At 41.7% G+C, this 22,677-nt stretch overlaps 1 protein-coding gene across 1 annotated transcript in view; it reads left to right on the forward strand.

Moving 5' to 3' along the window:
* mxd4 (MAX dimerization protein 4) overlaps window positions 1–21,219 on the forward strand; it is a gene marked incomplete at its 3' end in the record, with an annotated part of 22,585 nt that extends 1,366 nt beyond the window's left edge. Inside the window, 3 exon segments of the mRNA XM_014007734.1 lie at window positions 5,216–5,245; window positions 19,649–19,763; window positions 21,057–21,219. Of these exon segments, the coding sequence (XP_013863188.1) occupies window positions 5,216–5,245; window positions 19,649–19,763; window positions 21,057–21,219 (308 nt within the window).
* Window positions 21,220–22,677: the final 1,458 nt, after the last annotated feature.

The following is a 22,677-nucleotide window of genomic DNA, read 5'->3' on the forward strand; positions in this document are numbered from 1 at the left end:
CAATAATACCTTAACTCACAAGGCGTTGCAGTCGAGTTTGACCCCATCACATTTTTTACAGCTGACGTGACACAAATGCAGGTTTCAGTTTTGGTTCATGTGAGCTTTTATGAGTTCAGAGCAGCTGCTTAGCTGTCATTTAAAGATAATCAGTGCAAACTATGAAACCAAATAAAGGTTATCATGAACTGGATCGAATGATGCAGTTTTAAAGAATTTACTTCAGTAGTTTGCCATAAACTGTATACTGATATGTCTGAAATGCGGGAAGGCACTCAGTGTACACAAAGCGCTTTATTAATCTGCATTAAGCTGACTGTAGTCTGTGTTGGTAGAAACTCTGAGAAGATAAGGTGGAAATATTAAAACAGTCGGTTAGATGCAGAAGAAAAAAAGAAAGAATGAGCAAGACAGCTGTAAAAAATAAGGCTGATAGGGGATCCAGCAGGGAGGTGGAGCTCTTTAAAGATGGAGCCTGGCATTTGGGCAGAGGCAACTTTTGCCAAACTTCTGCATCTAGACTGACAAGTTTACCATTGACGCTAGCTTAAAACTTATTTTACCTCTAGTTCTTTAAGCGCTTCTAAGTTTATTTTAATTTAGGTAATAAAAAAAAACATTCTGCATACTTTGACTCAACAAATCTGCACTTAAATTTGCACCAACACATCAAAACTGTTGGCATTCTTGTTCCCAAACAGCTCTTCCATGGACGTAACCATAGTCCTCACTTTGACTGTTTTGTAGGTAAACAAACCCACACCAAAACTAAAAGCAATAAAAAAAATACTGTTGTCAGATAGAGGTGTTTTAAAAGAAGTTGCTCTCTGATATAGGTCAACTTTGGTTACACATTTTACAGCTGCACAGCTTGTCCCCTCCTCCTGAATACACATTCAGAAGTGAAAGATTTTATTCCTTGAGTAAATGCATATCACTTGTCACCTGAAGTTTTAAACAAACATTTTGCACAATCAGTTAGTGTCCTGACTATAGGAGGACTCTCGCCTCTCAGCACTGCAAATTTTAGCTAAGTATGTATAAAACAGACTGCGTTATTGTCATTTTTGTGTTGCCTAAAGTGTATTTTTATTCAGATTGACTTAACTTCATCAGTTGTAAATGCGCATCTATTTGGGTGGGTGGTGAGGAAGGGACAAGTTTATAGGTGCGGTCGATGCCCCCTCCCTCTGTTGGCACCACTGACTGTATAAACCATTATTGTAGCAAATAAGTGCAGTTAAGTTAATTAATTGTTAGTTTTTAAAACCTAAAGTCAAACATTTGCTGTCTGCTGCAAGAAAAGTAAAAACAAAACAATAATAAAAAGATTATTTATCAGAGTGTGATGTTTGTTTCTTGTTTTATACAACCAGATTTCTGCCCCACCTCCAAATATTCTATTTACTGTCTTAAATGTCTACAAAAAACAAACAAACATGCAAACCCTCACAGAAAAAATAAATAAAAACGCAGCTATTCTTACAAGAAATACTTAAAATTGTGGATCAGCTTTGACTTGACGAACAGTTAACGTGACGAATCCTTCAAGTTCTAGTTCCTAAAAATGAAATTAACACAGTAGGTCTTCCTTCCTTTTTGTTGTTTTTGTTGTTGTTTTTCCCATTTATTTCTGTCTCATGAACTGGCTGAATCGACGTGAGCCACGCCCTCAGCAGGCATCTCACCAGGACACGTGTTCGGTACAGAACGCAACATTTTGTCAGGGGTGTTTTATTCAGGTGTGTAATGACGGATGCCTTTTTCTGATTTCACTTTATGTCAGTTTAGGAAGTTATTTGCCAGCGTTAAGTCTAAAAGGTGCAATTAAAGCGGATGTTAAAATACATTTAGGTGTGTATAAGGAAGTGATAATACTGGATCTAAATTGGAATGCAGCTCTTTCCACATTCCTTTTATTTGGTCGAGGAAACGCACTCGTTAAGCAACTATACGTAGGTGTGTGAAGGAAACGTGAGCGTGGACGTACCCGCAGGGCGTGGCGGCTCCAACGAACACTCGCGCCGTCGGGCGAACTCACTCCCCTCCTTATTATAGGCCTGCTTCTTTTCCTCCATGTTTTTTATGACTGACCTGTGGGGAAAAGTCCCAGCTCCCTTTATGTTTTCAAACAGCTTTTTTAGGCATCAACAGGATGCTTGAGGTTAGAGGTGGAGGGTTGGTGGGGGCAGCATGAAATAAAGACATTTTTATGCTCAAGCCTTTGGTCAAACTTTGAAAATAACGTTAGGTGCGGCGTCCTGCCATTTTGTGAGACATTACGTTGGCACGATGACACAGTTTGTAGCTGTCAATAATGAGAAGCTGTAGGAGAGGCAATAACAGGACAAACCCTCACCACACCAGGCTGGTGGAGTTTGCTTGGTTTATTTTCTTGATTACTCTAATTGTCGCGATCTCTGATGCTGTGAGATGAATATTTCAGACAAAACTAAAAAAAAAAAAAAAAAAACGGTTTAGTCGTTCTTGCAGACTTCAATGTGTTCCTGTGAGGACAGAAAAGGTTTGGCTTTGGCTAAAGAATATAAAAGTCAGAAAACCGTTTCCTCGGCCTTCGCTCTTGGTTTTGCATGTCACACACATCACTTTTACATAACACACAAAGGTGTGTGTTCTTCGGCTGTTTTTACTGGTCTGCCGTGGCCTCCTTCCTCTCAACGATTTCCTGCTCACGCTGTGCTTTGACTGGGACATTTTGCCCAATTTGTTTGAATAACCCAACTTCCTCCATGATGGAGCGAAGTTCTTTGTCTGCCTTTTTATAGGTCAGCAGCAGTGTGAAATCCTGCACTCCTTCCTTTTTGGAGCTGGGGTTTGTGCAGATGCCTCAATTATTGCCGGGTCTACTGTAACCCTGTCGGCGCCATCAGAGCGCCGTTGGACAGCGTCGTCATGCAGATGCTCCGGGGAGGGGGTGTCTCATCAGCACAGCTGTGGGAAAACCACTGCTTGGCGAACACAAGGGCCCTCAGACCGTCTGAAAAGCCTTGTTGTCCGTCTGGCTCTTTGTTGTTGCTGTTTGTGTTGTGATTGCCACGGTATCCATGGCGGTCTCATGAACAGAGGACCCTGTTTCAGATGGACTGCATCTCGTATCGGGATGGGGGGGGGGGGGCTTTCCTCGTAATGGCCCACATGCTGAGGAATTCTGCTGCTTCTATAAGCGTCTGGATGTCTGAAAGAGTTTTTATTCAGTGCCCTCGCTGCTGGTCTGCCAGCAGCAACAACAGTGCGTGCCTGCTGGTTGTATTGGGGGGTGGGGGGGAGGGGGGCGTGTCATGCAGTGTCACGGATTCTTCTGTCGCTCAGGACTCTTTTTGCTCTTCCGTGACAGTCACAACTGTCACAATATTGGTTGTAGGTGGAAATGCAGCCCCCTCGTTTTCTAAAGTGGAGTGAAAACTTCAAAAAATTTATCATCACTCCCACCAACAGGAACAGACAAAAACTCTAAAAAGATTACAATGACGTCACGGTGGTGCGGTGGTTGAAGCTGTCGCCTCGTAGACAGACGAAGCTACAAGTTTGCACGTTCTCCTCAACGGCGCCGGAATGTACTTCAGTGTCCTCTCATCAAGGGCTAATTTTAGGTCTACCATTGGGGGGATTATGGTCAAAAACCCTGCCTGTCATTTTCAGCAATTATACGTAAACGTACGTATATGACATCGTAAATTTTTTAATCAAGTCAAAGTTACCTAAAGACAACAAGAGAKTTGCATCTGTCCACTTAACCAGTTAATTTCTATTGTGTTTGAGCAAATGATGTCATTTTATTGGGGCGCGGGGGGTGGGGGTATATTGACTGGATCAAATTATTGTGGGGGTCATAACCCCCCTAACCCCCCTGCAAATTACACCTATGCCTCTCACAGACCAAAACCCTAACTTTGGTGTGGTTTGATGGCTCAATAGGACACAAGAAAAACATATGTACACTTTTTGAAAGGTCTATGAACCATTGGATTAGGGTAAAATCGTATTGAGTTCAATTAATTGTCAGAAAATTTGCTACTTTGCAATGACTGCAAATAATGTCATGTGATGGTGTGTTTTTGTGTATCACTATCAGGGGCAAATGTGAGCCCAAAGGTGGAAGGCAGAGCAACTAATGCTAACCCTATGAACTTGTTTTATCACATGAAACATTGACAAAAAAAGCGGACTGTGAGGAAACCAGAAAAGACGAACCAGGGGCCACATTGTCGGCCATCATCGTTATCGACTAAATGTCACAATTAATCCTGATAAACGTTTTTGTATCACCCAATGTCAATGTCATTTTGTAGTTTTTGCAACCAGAGAAGATGCTGATTGGATTATTTAAACCAGACACAAAATTAAAAAAAAATCCTTTGTTTTCCTGTAACTTTTAAAACAAACATCAGTCTTTATGGTTTTTCAGAAGGCCACGCTGCTCAGTGTTTCCCTGCTCGTAGACTGATGATTACAGACATTAACCTGTGTGAAACAGGTCTTTAGATGCTTCGAAGTGTTTCGCTTTGAACAATGGCAGCAGACTGTTGCATACCTTTCTCCAGGAAGTACCTTTGTCTGTTAGGATCCTGAAGAGGCTGACAATGGACTTGGCTTTCCACAGTCTGAACAAAGTCCACCTCACTTTGGACGTACAGACTTCCACAATGCGCTCATTGACAAGTCTTTCTTTTTGTTAATGAAAAATAAAATTATTGCTATTTTTCAATAATATTTTTACACATTTGTGAAAATCTTGTTGTTAGGCTGGATATGATACAGAAATTTCAAAACGTCTTATATGTTTGTGCTCGTCATTCATTAAATCAAAGTCAGTTTGCAACAGATACTTTTTTTTTGCATGGGGGCGGGGAGGGTAAATTCTTTCTGCATTTCTTATGTAACCCTTCATCGTACAGCAGCTCTGACGTTCAGAAGCCGATGGGCCACATGAAGGCAGATGGCAGAGACGTAGCGGAGTCGAGGCCTTTTCTCTGATCTCTTTTACACATTTCATTCTTTCTGACAGTTTTTTTTCCTTTTATCTTGTTCTTGATTCGATCAACCAAACGTGCTTTTCATCCATCTCACATTTAGATCAAAACACTTAGCTCTCATTAACGAGTCTTAACGATCATGCCATGCGATTTGAAGTATTCTTTTTTCCCTAGTGTTATGACTTTCTGCCCTGACTCTTGTCTGTTTTTTTTCTTTTCAGATCATCACACAATGAACTGGAGAAACACAGGTAAGCTGGTGTTTGACTCTCTTTCGTGTGTGTCAAGCCGCAGAGAGCGTCTCTGAGCTGCTAACAGAGGAGCTGAATCCAACACTAAATGTCAAATATAATCCAGTGTACCAGAGGTTATCTTTGAGGAGCAACAGATTCATTCAGTTAATCCCTCTCGTCTGAAAACTGATAATAGGACGATTTCAACGAGCAGCTTGATGCCTGTTAGATCTCTCCTGCAGGAAGAGGGAATCCTGGCTAAAATGGAGTCAGAATAAAGCTGCAAACTTGAGTTTTGTTTTTTTTTCCAAACAGATGGCACGCACACGCTGTTCTTGCACCACACTCACAAACCGTTTTGCTTTTCTCTGCACTCACGACGTTATTTCTGAATTCGTTTTGGCTTCCACCAGGAGAACGAGAAGAGAGCAAACACCTTCCAGAAGTTAAAAATAAACACAATAAATCACAAGTAGTAAATGAATCATTCCCGAGCAGCCTTTTTTTGTGGGGCCGTGCAGCAGCTCATTTTGAAATTGCCTTCTCCTGTGGGTTCAGGAAACAGCTGATGTGACTTTCGGCATGTGAGCCGAGGCGTGTGCGTGTGTGTGTTTGGGCTCTGGCGTGTGACACACTGTCCCTCACACTGAAGGCTCTGGGTTTGCCCGTCACATGACTAGGAGTGAGTAACGGAGCGAAAACAAGCACGGACATATTCCTCCTCTCTGACCTAAGAGACGGAGGAGGCCCTGGATAATTACGCTGCAGGAGTTGAGACACGGCGCGTTGCCTCACGTGGAGTGATGGGTGTGGCTGGTTACTGGTGAACTGATGTCCAGTTAAACTGACAAAAGCAAGTGCCAGTAATCCGTTTACTCACTTCCCTTGTCATAACAATCGCACGCTTGAGTTCTCTTTTTACCGTCTGAAACCATGACGTATGAACTGTACATTGCAACGTTCTTTTCTGTTGAGTGATGATTGAAAGTTGCCTATCTTGTCAGGTCGTGGGGACCAAAGTCTGGTCCTAATATAGGTCTGGGTTGGGTTTTTAGGTGACAGAACTAAAGGAAGACAATAAAATGTCTTGATTTGGATAGAAATCAGAAATGTTTTGTTAGTGTACCCGTTTTTCTTTTTTTCTTTCTAGGACTTTTTTTTGGGTATAATCACCTACCTTGTCAGGATTAGTAGTCCTGAGGGGTACCAAAGCCTGGTCCTGATACACTGGATCATCATTTTTGGGTCAGGTTTAGTACTAGGGTTGGGCAATATTGGCAACAAAAAAAATCATGATTAATTGATGTATTTAGCCGATAATGATTAACTTGACAATTAATCACCTGGACACCCTTATGTCCTGGTCACATGACCAATTTAGTGGGAAAGATTTGCACTTCAAAAAAAATCTGTTCCAAATTGTGTCAAAATTACAGACTTCAGGCTATACATCAAAATTTAAATTGTGCCGATAGATAAATAAATTACATAACTTTTTTTAAATGTTCGTCATATTTGAAGTGGAGAGGAGCACCAAGCGGACTGACTGGTGCCATTAATCGTATTAATCGTCAAGAGCCCAGAAATAATCGATTAATGTTTTTCTGACGATTAATTACACACTATACGATTACGCCCAACCCTGTTTAGTACTACAGTGTGAATTGAGTAGGGGTAATGGTTAAGCATGTACTGGTAATTGTTAGGTGACAGAAAAGATTGGTAGTCTATATAATGTCTTTGTTGATATAAGTATAAACTGTGTGTACCTGTTTATTTTTTGTTATCTAGAACTTTTACTGGAATAATCACCTACGTTATTTAATCAGTAGTCCTTATGGGGACCAATGCCTGGTCCTGTAGGTTGGACCATCATTGATTGATAAAAATAAGGATGAAGGTGTGAATTGAGGGGGAGTTGGGGTTAGCATGATCTAATGGTCCTGTCACACTATGACATTTTAGACCACTTATGCCAACTTATGAAAAGTTTGGAGACATCAACATTGAAGATGGAACTAAAAAAATCAACTAGAAGCTTATTTTAGGCATGTGCATACCGTAATGCTAACAAATTGATCAAATATCTAACTTTATTAGTAATTTAGTGGAAAAAAAACATTTCATAAGTTGGCATTTGTTGTCTAAAAATGTCATAGTGTGACAGGGCCTTAACCCTAACCCCCCCTCGATGTAATGATTAGAATTAGTCAGAGTCTATGTATGTGTGGAAAGTTTCAGTCCATTCAAGGACCGATGAGGTGTCGTTGTGATTTTTTTTACATCACAGTGAGTCAACTCCCTGTCTGAACCTGCGGCCTCCAACTACGTCCTCCCATTTACACGTTTTCAAACTCCAACGTATGAATAAATACGTCTGTGCCGTGTATTTTCCCTGCTACCAAAGTGATAATTAAGATTAACAGCCAACAGAAAATGTACCTTGATTATCAAGATTTTAGCGCCACGATCAAGAGTTATAAATTATCTTTTATTACAGCTGAAGTTACATAAAGGCTGACTGTTGTTTGCGTTGCTGTTTAGTGCGCTGTTAAAACTTTTTACCAGCTGGAAAATGCGGAAAATGATTAGTCTGAAAAGACAACGTGTCTCTTTTTGCAGTTATGCAATTATAAAACTAGAAACCACAACAACCAGGCGTTCAAACAAACTCGTCACAATAAATTGAAGCCATTTTTAAAGAGGATTGTGCAGCACCAGCAACACCAGTCTAGCGTTTTTGTTTTTTCTTTTCAACATTGTCGTATTTTAAGCCCGTGTCCAGACAGGGAAGATGTTTGAAATACTCCTGATGCTTGTTCATAAGAAAACCAAAAGTGTTCACGTTGTCCTGTTCAACCAGTTCACAGCATCTATAGGAGCCACAGCCCTGTTTAATCTCCAGCAAACCCAGTATCGCCACTAAGATCGTTTACCTACGTCAGACGTTTGAGCCCTGACTCACTGTCTTTGTTTGGTCGAGAGTTCAACTTTAGTTTGGTTTTTTCTGGTTTCAGCCCAGAGACTGTGTTGTACTACAGTAAGTTCACGAGTCCAACAATGTGACTGATGAGCGTCTGGTGCAGGTGCTGGAGGGTACTGAATGTCCTGTTGGGGCTGGGTCTGAACGGACATGGAACAGATTTTCAGATCCATTTGTCAATTTAAATAAATAAAATAAAAACATTTCTGTAAATTTGTATTATATAAAACTTTTGGTAAAGTTCTAGAGCCTGTTCTGTTTTTTTTTTTAATCCATTTTGCATTTTTTAGTCAGACTTGGAAGAAAAAGTGTAACCTTTTGTTATTTTTACAAGATCTAGTTTGATCTGTCAGCTCTTGAAGTACGTGTTGAGGACGACTCTCAGCTATTACCACATCAAATTTCAGCTCAGGATTTGCTAATTTTCATTAGTTACAGCTATTTTTATACCGGCTACAATCAACTAGTTGGGGCGGCCATCTTGGATTGGGTTGTCTCCAACAGATAGTTGAGGTAGTTGTAGAAGTGCACCCACTTATTTATTTTATGAAGGTTTCATTAAAATCCATCCAGTTGTTTTTCAGGTATTTTGCTAAAGCTATAGATGAATAAACACACACACACACACACACATTACTGTCTACATCAAATGAAAATAATGCTTGCAGATACAGTCAGATACTGGATGTTTTTTCAGATGAAATGATCACCTTCAGTTCTTTATCTTCCACACGTGAGCGTCAGGCTCACTGGCTTGCTGTGATCCTGTAGGTGTGGGTCAGCGCCGCCTCGGCAGGCGTTCAGGAGGCGCCTTGCATATATTTGTGTCCTGTTATCAGAGCGAGCCGTCTGCCGGGTGGGTGCATCTGTCTCGACACGGCCTGCTTATCTGTGTCGCTGCGAAGGCTCTGTTCAGTCCACCTTCATGATGAGTCAGCTATTTTTTCTTTCCTTTTTTTTTTCATCTGAGCAGAAATCAGCACAGCATCATGCACCTCAATATATATATTTCTTTATTTTTTCTCTATTAAAAGCGATTGCCTGTGTGTGGTTGGCGTCCACTGGCATCACTTCCTTCCTTATTCTTGCTTCAGCCACTCTTGATTGTGCCTTTTTCTGACGTCTCAGCGCACCACAAGTTTCCTTTTTGAGCGGCGCCGAAAAGTTGCGAAACTGCACGCTCGCTGCGTTCCCACATGCCACCTGTTTACGGGAAATGTAAACCCAGGCGAGTGGGGCCGAGCGCATCGGCAGCGCTGAAAGGAGGATTTACGGCTCTATTTTTATCACCTCCACCCCGCTTCCGTCAGGTGGTTCTCACGTCTGTGACCTCTGCGATCAGAGATGCGCTCAAAGTTTGGGGCGATTTATTTGAGCAAACGTCCGTTCAGAGAAACCCCTGATTTACCGTGGATGCAGGAGCAAGCAGACCGTTTGTCACGGCCTGATCTTCCCGCTAATTAAATTTACTCTCCAAGTGTCTTCGACTCCAAGCTGAGATGATTGACTTATTTGCCTTTTGAGGGGGGCTTCTTTGCCCACACAAGAGAAGCCCCTCTGTGTTTCTGCAGGGCAGGCTGCTCCACGCCAACCGTGTTTGAGTTATGCCTCTCCATCCACACTCACGGTTACTTTACCTCCTTTTCTCTCTTTCCCCAGAGGCCACATCTGGTTTTTCTGTTATCTTTTTTTTCTTTCACCCCCCTTCTTGTTCTGGGTCTCCATTTATAAAAAAGTGTTAGAGTCAGCAGAGCCTGTGCTTTTATATATAAATAAATAAAAAAAAGGTGGAGGACAACTTGCCTCTCACAGAGGACCTTTATCATTTTACAGAGGAATAAAACGTCCCGTGTGCTCCGTTCTCCTAGTGTGACAGTGACTTTATGTTGAATCAGTGCAGCTTTTTATTGTAGGACTGTGAGCTGAGTCCAGCTGTAGTTAAGTTCACATCCTGATCTGGTTTTTGTTTCTGTTCATTAGGTTTGCTTTTCAAATTTCACATTCTTTTCTAAGAGACAGTTGTCAACACAAAGTTTGGGAAGCTCTTTTTTTTTTTTTTTTTTTTTGCTTTCACATTTGGTGTAGGTGTGACGTTAACATTCTTGCGTGATTGCCCCGTACTTCCTCAACCATCATGATGATAGTAACATTCCTCTTTCTTTTTTTCTTTCTTTTCTTTTCCTTTTTTTTTTTTTTTTTTGGTTCACATTCTGGTGTCATCGGATCAGAAAGGAAACTAATACAGAATAGGATGATGTCCAATGTCAACAAATTCCCAAAGTTCAAGTAGCAATAAAAAGTCAGTGAAAGTTGACAGAGAATGAGGGTTTCAGCATCTGGCTCATTTCAGATTACTTGGATTATTTTTTTCTAATTGCTTTTTTTAAGCATAATCTCAACTACCTAAAGACGAGGGTTTCAAAATTATTAACATGATTTTTAGAAATTTTGTTAAAATTTGATTTATTTAATAGGGATGTCCGGATCAGATACTTTGTATCAGTGGCAGATGTTTTTAAAAATCGGGTAGAATCGGATTTAGTCATGTGATTGGGCCAATCCAGTTTTCACGACAGTTTTCAGCATCATCATGCTTTACATCTTGCCGTTAAGAAGTCAAGACGCACACAAGTATACTTGTCCACAGTGTGGGAACACTTTTCAATGGAAAACAATGATGCCGAAACTGCATCTTGCAAAATCTGCAAACTGGATGTTTCTCATGGTGGGAACAGCAGGACTCGCTTTAATACTACCAACCTTGTCACTTGGAAAGAAATTTAAAAAAACAAAGCTATCGGATCGGCGTCGGAAAGGCTAATCATTAAAAAAATCTGATTAAATTGGAAGCCAAAAAAATCTGGATCGGGACATCCCTGTTATTTAAAGTAGTGCTGTCCACTATTCAGATCGGTACCAGCATTTTTACAATTACTCATACTCATACAAAATGCCGCAATACTCTGAACCAATACAAATACTGACAATAGCACAAACACTTCAGTCTGAGTTGCTTAGGTTTTTGCATGTTAAGGATCATTTTCAACATCTCTTCCTCTGCAGGCAAATGCAAAACATTTTATGTCTCATTTAAAAAGCGTGAATAAATAACGCTCTATCAACAAGATGCTACGTTGTTTTTTAGTGTGATTTAGGCTTTACGGTTTGAAGTCTGCCACAGACACATTTCTAAGCTCAATGAATTCATGGCAGAGCTGCAGAATTTTACATGGCTCAGTTGGTCCGTGGCGAATAAATAAGATTAAAAGTCCCAAGAAAGAAGATGTTTGTTAAACTAATTTTGTTCAAATCTGAGCTTAACAAAATCAGTGTTTTAAAATTGGACACATTTTGTAAAGTTTAGCCTTGAAAACGATTAAGCAAAATTTCAGCATAGACATCTATAGGCTATTCAGATTCCTTTTAGACATTTCCTTTTGAATTTACATTGTTTTTTGAGTTGTTTTTTTGTGTGCATTTACAGTGGATAATCTGCATCTGTGTGTAAAAGTGTCCCCTATTTGCTAAAGCCTTGTTGCTGCAGGGTATACTTTGGTAAACAACATTCATTTGAACCTAACAGCTGATGCACATAAAAACAGCAGGACAGGATGCGTTCCTTACAGCCTTTTGGTCGACCAGTGGGCTCCAAATCAAACATGGTGAAACAGATTTCAGCCAGTATGTGTCTCACTGTTGGAATCGCTGTTCTCTGCTGGTCTGTTTCTAAACGGAGCTAAAAAATGACTTTTTGTTTTCGTTTTTTTATCCCGTGTATTCCTATAAAAACAAGTTTTAAAACAAGCTGCATTGCTTGAAAGAATGCACATCGCCAAACAAAGTTCCTAGTTAACGTGAGGATTTGTTTTAAAGTACGAGTGATTAAAGAAAGACACGGAGAGCAGGAGAACGGCCCCTGAATCGTGAACCCGAGCAGGAGCAGGAGGAGGAGACGATGGCATTCTTGAGTACTGCTGAGGGGAGGAATGAGAGGCAGCGTGGGTCATGGCTGCAGCGATATTTGTGTCAACCAGGCTGCTTGAAATTCAGGTCAGCGGAGCACACGCACATGTGCTGGAATGTGGAGTTAAGTAACAGAGGCAGTTTAAGGGGAGACTTTGTTTTCCTTCACAAAGCGAGCCGGCCGAATCTACAACATTCGGCTGCAAGAGTTACTTGTCTGCACTGCTTATCAGCTGGAATTGGAATAGGTGTTGTGTAAATGCTCAAACTATGCCCAAATCTTACACACACAAGGGGAAATGTCACTGTCGGATGTTTACAGCCCATTATGTTGTCAACAAGGAGCCTGGATTCCCATTACTTATCTATTAACGAGGATTATTCTCAAACCCGCGGTCTCCAAATCAAGGGTAAGATGTGTTTATGGAGCCTGACAGGCCTGTCTCTGCTCGTCCGTCCCTTAATTTTACGGATGTGCTTTGCGTCGCACGCAGCGAAAGGCGCTTCACGTCCAGGTCTGTCATTTCAGAGCGGTGTTGAAAAGGTTCACAGATGCTCGGGGAAGCGCTGCGCTTCAAGCCTCGCCTTAAAGTCTTGGTTGACATCTGTTTTTTGTGGTAGCAGCACTGTAAGCTGGCTGCACTGAGGAAGGGATTTTGAAATGATCCCTGCTCACGAGGGGGTGGGGAGGGGCGCAGCGGATTGTTTTAGCACACGCAAACAATGGATCCAATTACCAGGCATTCCCGAGCACTCCCATTGAAAACTCCAGTTTGATGCGTGGAATCTGCTGCAGAGGGGTTCGACTATTTCCTGTTTAATAACCAATGAATGATGTTTGTTGAGAGGCTTGAGGCCGTGTTTGAGTGTGTGTGTGTTCAGGTTTCTGTTTGCTACACTGTGTGTGTGTGTGTGTGTGTGTGTGTGTGGAGTCATGTGAGAGTGAGTGACTGCAGTCAGCAGTGTTTTTACGGGGGTGACTTGAATCCGTCTGCTTTGCCTTGTAGCGGTCGCTCCACTCAGTGGGTGTGGCGTTTCATCGATGAGAGAAGACAAACACCGCTCGTCCCAGACGACTGACGTTTCATATCAGCGTAATAAACGCCTTGCTCCTCCTCTTGTGTGTTTCGTATCGCTGACGTGGGCAACGTGGTGAACCACTCTGCCAGTTTCACACGAGTTTTCTACCGTGTTTTTGTTTTTTGTTGTGTCTTTTTTTTTGTTTTTTTTTTGGAGACGAATGTAAACGTGTTTAGAGCAGGCCTGGAGGGTGACAGGGAGACTAATGAAGGGCGGCTGAGGGTTGTGTGTGTGTGTGTCGTGTTTCTCGGCAGGCCTCTGGGCAGGATCCCTCACCACCTCCGCCCCCCCACCACCCCTTTTTCTCTCCAGGAACCTGCCTGCCAGATGTAGAGCCACTCTAATGGCAACCTCCAGTTCCAAGGCCTCACTGTGGTGATCCGCACTCACGCGATGCAGCCAGACCGTTCGTCTTCCACTGAAGAGGCACGCGACATAAAACAGGGTTATTGTGTGAACGCCGATTCAGCTTAAACGCTCTTTTCCTGTTTTTTTTTTTTTTTTTCATTTTTTTACCATATGTTTTTTGCGATCCAACTACTTTGGCGAGTTTTGTGCAATTTCAGCCATTTAGGTATCAAAACATTTAGGAGATGGCCACGGCTTTTGTGTTTTGTTATTTTTAACTTTTCAAAATGTTTTACCACATTTACAAATATGTCCCCCACAAAGTACACGGAGACCTCAGTTTTTTTTTTAATTTCTCTCCAGTTTTGTCTTTTAGATTTCACTGAATTTAGATAGGCTTTTGATATTTTTGCAACCTGTAGTTTTTAGTTTGTTCAATTTAGCATTTAGTTAGCCTGCTGCATTTAGCTTGTAGCTAGCCTTTTGATACTTAATGCTATTTAAAACTTCTAGTTCTTTGTTTTAGCTTTGGGTTCATGAAATAGCGTTTTGGGAGTCCCAGACCTTTTTTTTTAATTAACAGCACAACAGTGAAAATTTTTTTTAGCTGTAGATTAACATTTTAGTGTAGATAAGCCTAGACACAACCTTTTAAAAACAACGATGTCATTGCCCACCTGTTATCTAACCTTTGACCCGGGGGCGTCCTCGTCTTCTTGTTGCTTTATGTGCGCACTTTGTGCTCGGTTTTCTTTTATGGTGTATTTTTCTTGCAGGTTTATTTGCACCACTACAACGTTTTGGGTCATTTTTGTCGTTTCTATAATGATTTGACCCTCATGGGTCAAAATGACCCAAGGAGGAGGGTTAAAAATGGCACCATGTTTACGAGAATCTTTTTAGCAATGAGAAATACAAATATTGCTTTTGGAAAAACTGGATCAGACCTAAATTACAGTCTAACAGACATAAATTTAGCCTTTTTTTTTTAGCTCAGACATCTATAGGCATTCAAAGGTGTGTTTTAAAGCGCTGGAATCTGCAGGTAGTGCTTCCTTGTTTGCTGATGTTGTTGCGACTCGAGCAGAGACGACACCGGAGCTGGACAGTGTTGCAGTGTTCTCGCCTCAAAGCCTTTTTCTGAACTCTTTTGGCGATGAAGGAAAAAACAAATGGCAGTGGAGACTCTGACCACCTCTAACCTTTGCTGAGCAGGCTTGGCTGTGTGCCACATGTCTCACTCGGTCCTGCATGCATGGGAAGAGGAATACGGTGCTTTAAGTTCATTAAACAGTGCACTGAGTGCAGCCTGAAGACTTGTTGTTTGCTCTAGTCTGCCTTCTCAGGCTCTTTGTGAGCACATAAAGCCATCCTGAGACACTCTGTGGCCACCAGGAATGTGTGTGCGTGCGTGCATTTGTGAACACGGAGCAAGCTAGCTGTTTTTAAAAATACTCCAGAGTGCGCGAGTATCATAAATGTTCATGTCGCTGCAAGTACACTTGAGCAACAAAACAAGATACTTCACAGGCCCAAGGTCTGAAAGGACAGACAGCGTGTGTGCTCAGCAACATTTGGAGTGTACGTCAGCACTTTAAATAGCTTGTTTCACTTCAAGCTCTGTGCGTCTAAATTGGAGCAAAAGTTTTGTTTTTTTTCTTGTCCCAAAAGTCTTTGTTTTGGCACTGAGCTGCTGATGGAAAGAGAGAACAGGCGTGGGGAGGGAAGGCCAGAGGTTGGACACAAATCATCCTGTGGTGCTCAGGCACATAAAAACAGTCAGGTTCCTCCGTGCTCAGAAGCTGCTGCGACGACAAACTACTAAATGCCTTTTTTTTTATTTCGTGCTGTCACTCCTGACGTTTAACTTGAAAATCCTGCAAAACCACAACAGCAGCCTCCTCCTGCGATGCCACTGACGAACGGAATATCCTACACTAAACTAGTTTAAAAATGTATTTTTTTTTTAAATTCACTCGGGTCAGAATGAGCAAACTGTCTGCTCTCCGTCAGGGACACGGCGTTCACGTTGAACATGCCACTCTTTGTGCGCGGCTGTTCCAGGCGATCTGATAAACATTGCGTGACAAGGGCTCAGCTCAGGAAAAACAAACGTGAGTGAGTGAGTGAGTGGGTGAGTGAGTGAGGGAGGGTCCTGCCCACCCCCGCCCTGCTGTAAATCAGCTGTGTGCTCTTGAGGAAAAATAGCGAGCGTGTCTCGTGACGGGGGAGCACACTCTGCTGCGAGGGAGCTGTCAGGGAAACACAATGTTGGGTTTAACTAAGCCCTGTTTTGTTGATATACATCAGGAACACTGAGCTCTCCTCAAACAAAGACGCTGCGATCGTACAGAGGTGTGTGTGTGTGTGTGTGTGTGTGTGTGTATTTTGTTAGACATGGTGATTTTAGAGGGCATTAGCTCTGTTCCACTGTAGTCAGGCTGATTCCAGAATCAAATTAATTTTTTTCCTTTTTTTTTTTAGTTTTCTTCTAGGCAAGGCCTTTTCATTTCAAACAAATAAACTAAAATAAAAGTTTTCTTCTTTAGTAAATTTCTTTTTGTTCTAAACAAATCTGGTACAAGGACCGGATTAAAAAGAATGATTGAGGAAAAACAAACATGGGTAATAAAAAAATAAAAAAGATGATAAAAAATAAAACTTTTGGCTCCTTTGAATTTAAAATATAATGAAATGAGTAATGCCTGATTTTTTTTCCAGTGTTGCATTTTTAAAGGCTTCAGCACAAAACAGTGCTATGATATTTAAAAGAACTGCACTGGAGCAGATTTCTGACCTCTTCAAACCACATTAAATACACAGTCCACCTACCTGCACGGCCGGATAAGTATTGAGTTAAAAAAAGGTTGTTTTTTGGGGGGAACGCTTGATTTATTTATTTTTTATTACACAAGGGTGGGGATGGGTATAGGGCGGGGGTCCGTGATGGTTGGCTCAGGTTACCCTTTTGGATGATGATGTGTGGAGCTCTGCCTGGTGCAGCTGAGCACGCTCTGCTGAAAGAGGCCCATTTTTCAACCCCAGAGAGAGAGTTGTCCACTCCCATTCCAGAAAAACACCCTCCATCCCTCCTTAGGCTGCAGAGACCCCCCGCTCCTTCCTGCCTGCTTCCCCTGGCTGCGGACCAAGCGCTTCATGTGGCTGGACTCTGGGGCGGGCTGGGGGAGGGCCCCCGCCCCTGTCCTCAGAAGACACTTGTTTTCCAGAGGGATGAGGGTGTGTTGGTGTTGGCAGGGTGGAGCGGAGGGTTGAAGGGGTTCAGTTGAGAGAGCACTTTCACACGGCCTTCTCATGGAACACCTCTCTGCACCTGTACAAAGTTTGTTTAAGCAATTTTTATTTTTACAACAACAAAAAACAACTTTTATGGCTAAAACCAAACCCTTCTAAATGACAAGATTTTCATTTACGGTAATGTTTAGACTCTTTTGGTCTGTCAGCTGTCCCACCTGTTCTGATCCACCTCCATTTAAAAGCAGACCCCAGGTGAAAGATGCAAACTGGAAGACCTCAGCGAGACCAGTCCTCCAGCTGTGTTCATGTGAGCAGCGAACCACCAGAGAGCTCCGTGGCTCTGTGGCCTCAGCGATGGTCGGAGGAGATCTTGCCATTGTTGGAGTTTGTTTACCATTCAGCTGGAGTTAGCCAAAGGAACAGGGGGGAAGGGGAGGGGAAGGAGAGCTCTGAACAAAGAAACGGTTCATGGTCCGGCTTCACTAATGGAGGATTGAAAGGCCTTTATGAGCAAATCTGAATGGGCCAAGAACAGAGAGCGGGGGATATAGCAATGTAAAAAAAAAAGCAAAAACAAAAAGTGTCTGGAATTAGAGCTGTCTTTAAATAATATACAGAATCTAGAGAAAGTCACTCCATGCAGTCAGAGATTAACTCTGCCTCGTCCTCGCTATCGCCTGAATAAACATCCTAAACGGTGCGCCCAGAGAGCTGTTTGCTTGAGGACTCAGAGTTGTTGGCCTGCAGGACTTTGGCAGGGATGCAGGGATTTCTGGGGTCACAGTCTGCCTCTAGACTCCGAGTTCCCATTTTGGTCAATCATGGTTTTTAGCACACCGTCCCCATGACTTCGAGAGCTGTGCGTTCGGCTGCAGTGCGCACCGAGTTTGACATTTTGAGCAGCGGAGTGTGTCGGTGTGTGGAAACGTGCCATCAGAACGTACTCAGGAAACCTCGAGGCACATGGTGAGACGATAAGTGAAAACAGGAAAGACAGAAATTACGTCTTCATTCTGAGACCCTGTTTGTCCGGGTGATTGAGTGACACGTGGGTGTACAGTGAGACTTATACAGTATCTGTTCACAAAGACAACATCGGCGGCATGAATCACCAGTGGCATGGAGATAAAAATCATCAAACAATAGCTGTAAATCGTCTACCACTGAGATTTGCGGGAGTGCCTTCATGTATTCTCAGCCGTTTAACTGCTCCTCAACCTGGTTGGGCGGTTGTGTTCCTGAAGACCGGAGGAAATATGAAGTTGTTGGGATGAGTCAGTGCTTATCATATTTTTGTTAAAGGTGGTTTTTCTGTTTCGGGTGGTTTGTCCGGTTGTGGGGCATTTTGGAAAACACTGGTGAATAATATTCATTCATTCTAGAGGAATGTGGTGACGGTTATGATCAGTAACTGAACCAGTAAGATCAAAGACTGAGAAAAAATTTGAGTTTTTTAGTTTACATTAAAAGCATTAGATGTACTTCATCATCTCACTTAAGCTGTTTTGTGTTTACTAGCTGCAACACACACTTTCAGCTTTCCAAAAGGGGCGTATCACCCGTCTTTCTTTTGGTAAAAAGGTGGCAAGCCACCAACATTTTCACGAGATGTTGCAGCAAAATACCCTCAGGATTTTTTCTCTTCTTTTACATTTAAATCACAGAGGCTTTTATTTTGAAACATCTAAAAATTTGCCAACTAGGGCTTTTTTTTCAATGGTCGATTAAAATGTAAATTTTTGGAAATCGGGGCAGCTGATGGCCTACAGTTGAAGCAAGTTTATTTGTTATTGACCCAAACATCACTGGCATGTCAACCCCTTCGGACATTTATCTGTATCTTGAACCTCAGAAATCCGTAATTTTCACAAAAAAAATCTGTAGTCCATCCATTTTCTATAAGCAACAGCGCTAACCACTGTTCCGCCAAAGGAACAGATTCTAGTGCTAATAATAAAAACAGAATAAAAGTTTTGACCGATGTTTTAAAGTCTACACAGGCCACAAATGATGACATCATCAAGGCAATAATTTTAGTTTGGACCCACAGATTTTAAATGCATTTAGTTGATCATGTGAAGCTAGCATAATATGAATGTCAGCTTTCTTTAGGGTTTATTGGTGTTGTACTGACAAAAGCACCCCTGCTATGAAAGATACACAAGAGCTTATTGTGTCAAATGCTGCCCACAGACATGCCTGTCTAACATATTCAGGCTTAGCCGCTGCCAATTTTTGTTTTCATGGTAAAAATTGGCCTAATTAATCTTCCAGCTAATCAAATGGTCTGCCTCAAGTGGTGACGTTGTAATGGATTAACTTCAACAAGGCAAATAAGATCCGACTGATGTGGTTTTGTGTTTAACACCATTCAACACTTATCAGTCATTACTGCAGCTTTGACTGTTTTTTTTTTTAATTTGTTGCATGTTAGAGGCCTTGGTAAGCATTAAACAAACTTAAGCACTAAGAAGCAACGTTGCTTCAGTCCTTCAAAAACGTCTGATGTCCACGAGTGAAACAAACCCTGCCGAGCTTCAGCGTCCAGCGCACCGAAGTCGGTCGGCGAAGCAGTCCCACTGCACATGAACGCACCATGAAAATCAGAGCAGACAAAAACAGCATCTGCCTCTGCTATTTAGGGACGTGCCTCTGAGCTGCTCTCGACCTTTGTGTTTGTTTGTGTGTGTCTGTGTATATGTGTGTGTGTGTGTCTGTGTGTGTGTGTGTGTGTGTGTGTGTGTGGCTGGTGGACAGGTGCTGACTCATTTTGTTCTTGTGTGTGCTTGCAGACGTGCCAAACTACGGCTCTACTTGGAGCAGTTGAAGAAGTTGGTGCCTTTGGGTCCAGACAGCACACGACACACCACCCTGAGCTTGCTGAAAAGGGCCAAAATGCACATTAAGGTACTAAAAAAAAAACCCAAACTCATTCAAAAACAAACAAACAAAAAAAGTAGTTCACGTGTGCAAGTTTCCTGTTATTCCTGTTAATTTCGGTCTTTTGCCTTGAAAAGTATCCAACATTAAAATCTAATTTCTTTGTTTAAAGTCCTAAATCTTCTACTTTTATCCATGCAAACCCATTCAGAATTATCACTGTAAGCTTTGGTGAATGATGTAAAAAATGTTTGGTTCTATATAATATTACATTTCTGACTCAAAACAGGAGAGAATATTTTTTTGATTTGGTTTAAAGTGTCTCATATCTTTCCATCCGATTTGTCAGAAAACAATTCAAGGCTGAAAGGAAAGCGATTCTTAAATGAGTCAGCAGAGTGGGCTGCACTGATCTAGATAAGAAGATAACGAGATGTTTTGTTTGTGCAAAGATAAACTCGCCTCGCTTCTGATCATCGTTTCAGTTCACAAACACAAGGAAGCATTGAAAGAGGAGGTATTCGGGAGTAGTGGTGACACGGGGAAGCTTGGAAAAACGTCATGCATGAAACGTTTGAAAGGGTTGTTGCAGCAGCAGGCCAACTGTAAGTACAGTTCAGGTCCTGCTGTGTGATCGAGCTGTTTACAGGCACGCAACAACAGTGTGGTTAGTGGAAAATCCAGCCGTCGAGCGTTTTAACCCTTCGCTTCCTGTTTATCGTGCATGTCCTCTCTGATAGGCAGATTCTCATCACTGCACCGTCTTCTCGAATGACACCAGGCCTCGCTTTGATTCACCACCCAGCACTTTCAGATGCAGATGGGTGCAGAATATAACTCCTTGCACGGAGTTAAATTTTCATAAACAATTTGTTTATTTTTAGTTCTTGACCTGGAAACCTAATAAAATTTGGCTGCTTCATTAAAAAAAGTGGTTGAAAAATTTAAAAGGTGAACCCTTTCTTTTTGTATCATTGGTAGAGGTTTAACTGTTGAAAATAAATTTATTTTTTAAAGATTTTCTTACTTTATAACGTTGAGAACAATATATGTTGGACAAGACTAGATTATACATTTATGTGAAGACAACCCAGTAATCTACAGAAGGTATAGAAGCTGTAGCCTAAATATTTATGTTTACTTCTAACTCAAATGCTTTTATTTAACTTTTTAAATATAATTTGTGCAAAATCACAATAAATGAGCAAAAAAAACCAAAGAAAAAATAATTTTTGCCTTTGATCTCCGGTGAAAAGTGAACATAATTGAGCCGTGTGATCGTTGTCGCTCATCTTCAGTCTTTTCTGTGTTTGCCTGCAGAAGCTGGAGGAGCAGGACAGGAAGGCTTTAAACATGAAGGAGCAGCTTCAGCGAGAGCACCGCTACCTCAAACGTCGCCTGGAGCAGCTCTCCGTGTCGGGGTCCGTGGAGCGCATCCGCACCGACAGCATGGGCTCCACCATTTCCACCGACTCAGAGCAAGGTAACGCCGGCGTCAAAAACCTCCCAAATTCTGCAAAAACAACATATCTTCAAATCCACCTCCGCTTTTCTGTGCAAATGGTATGAACAATTAATATCTTACCTGTTGTAGATACGGTTGCAGCCAAAAGTTTTACTCATCGTGAGCAGGAATTATGGACTTTAAATTAATTATTTGAACCTCTTCTAAGCTTGAATACATTCAGCAAACAATTTCAGTAGCTGTGTTTCTATTGCAAATGTGCGCAAAACTTTGTCAACATTCTGTTAATGTTGAAAAAACAGTTTCGCAATTGCGGTGTTTCCATTAAGTAAGAAATGCTATTAAAGTCACGCGTGAATACGTTGGTTCTCACGATAAATCATTACAAACGTGGTGACAATGGATGTAAACAGTCATGCCTATTGCTACCACGACACTAGCGCTCATCATCAGAGGAGATGTCAGTGTCTTATTGAGGCTTTGAGCCCCTTATATTTGGGAGTGGTTACGTATGCTGCCTTTTTGGGAAATTGTAGTCTGTGAGTTTACTACTTTCTTTTACAACTTATGTAATTTTACTACTACTTCTACTTCTTGTTGTCTTCTTCTTCATCGTCTTTTTCACCAGTAGAAATAGTCGGTGACTCCCGTGATGCGAAAAAAGTGTTTCAATTGCAGTTTTGCGAAAAACATCAATTTCGATACGGCTGAAAAACCACCTCGTCCTAGCGTAAAAACCATTTTGTCTAAACTGACGTGTTTCCATTATGCAAATTTATTTTCGAAATTCTAATTTGCGCATTGTCATGGTCAATGGAGACGCAGCTAGTGATTGTTTTTCTAAAAATCAAGAATTTAGTAGCAATTGAATTTACAGTGGATTTTTTCCAATCCACGTAGGGACAAAAATGTACGGTAAAATTTGGTTAAATGGCCCTTTTTTAATTTGACCACTCTCCTCGAAAGAATTAGTAGAGTTCATTTATATTGGTTTGTTTTCTGCCACGGTTCTGGCTTGTGTTTGTAGTCCACATATTTTTAAAGAGGTTAAGGTCAGGGCTTTGGGAATACCATTTCAGGAGTGTCACTTTAGCCTGCTTTATTCTATTAAAAAGAAGTTCTGAGTTCTCCAAAACATGAACCTTTCATGCAGCAGTTCATCTTAAGGATAATAAAAGTGGCTTCTTTCTCAGTACAGGTTAAAATTAAACTATTACTTCAAACTGAGCTTATTTAAAGAGCTACCTACAGCAGATAAGTTCATGACCTTTCCATGGAACTTCTGTTCAAAAGATCTGAACTATCAGTTCAACACTGACGTTGGCAAAGATTCAATTGTTGCAACTGAAACGGGCTTCCTGTAGTCTGAAACCCAAGCAGCCCTGCAGCTACACCCACCTGGAGTTGTTTGGCTTCTCTCGCTCCCGAGGAGCCGCGCTCAGATGATTAGCCCCGGCCTCGTCCGCAGGCTACCCC

The sequence above is a fragment of the Austrofundulus limnaeus genome, unplaced genomic scaffold, assembly GCF_001266775.1.
Source record: "Austrofundulus limnaeus strain Quisiro unplaced genomic scaffold, Austrofundulus_limnaeus-1.0 Scaffold44, whole genome shotgun sequence".
In the NCBI taxonomy this organism is placed as follows: Eukaryota; Metazoa; Chordata; class Actinopteri; order Cyprinodontiformes; family Rivulidae; genus Austrofundulus; species Austrofundulus limnaeus.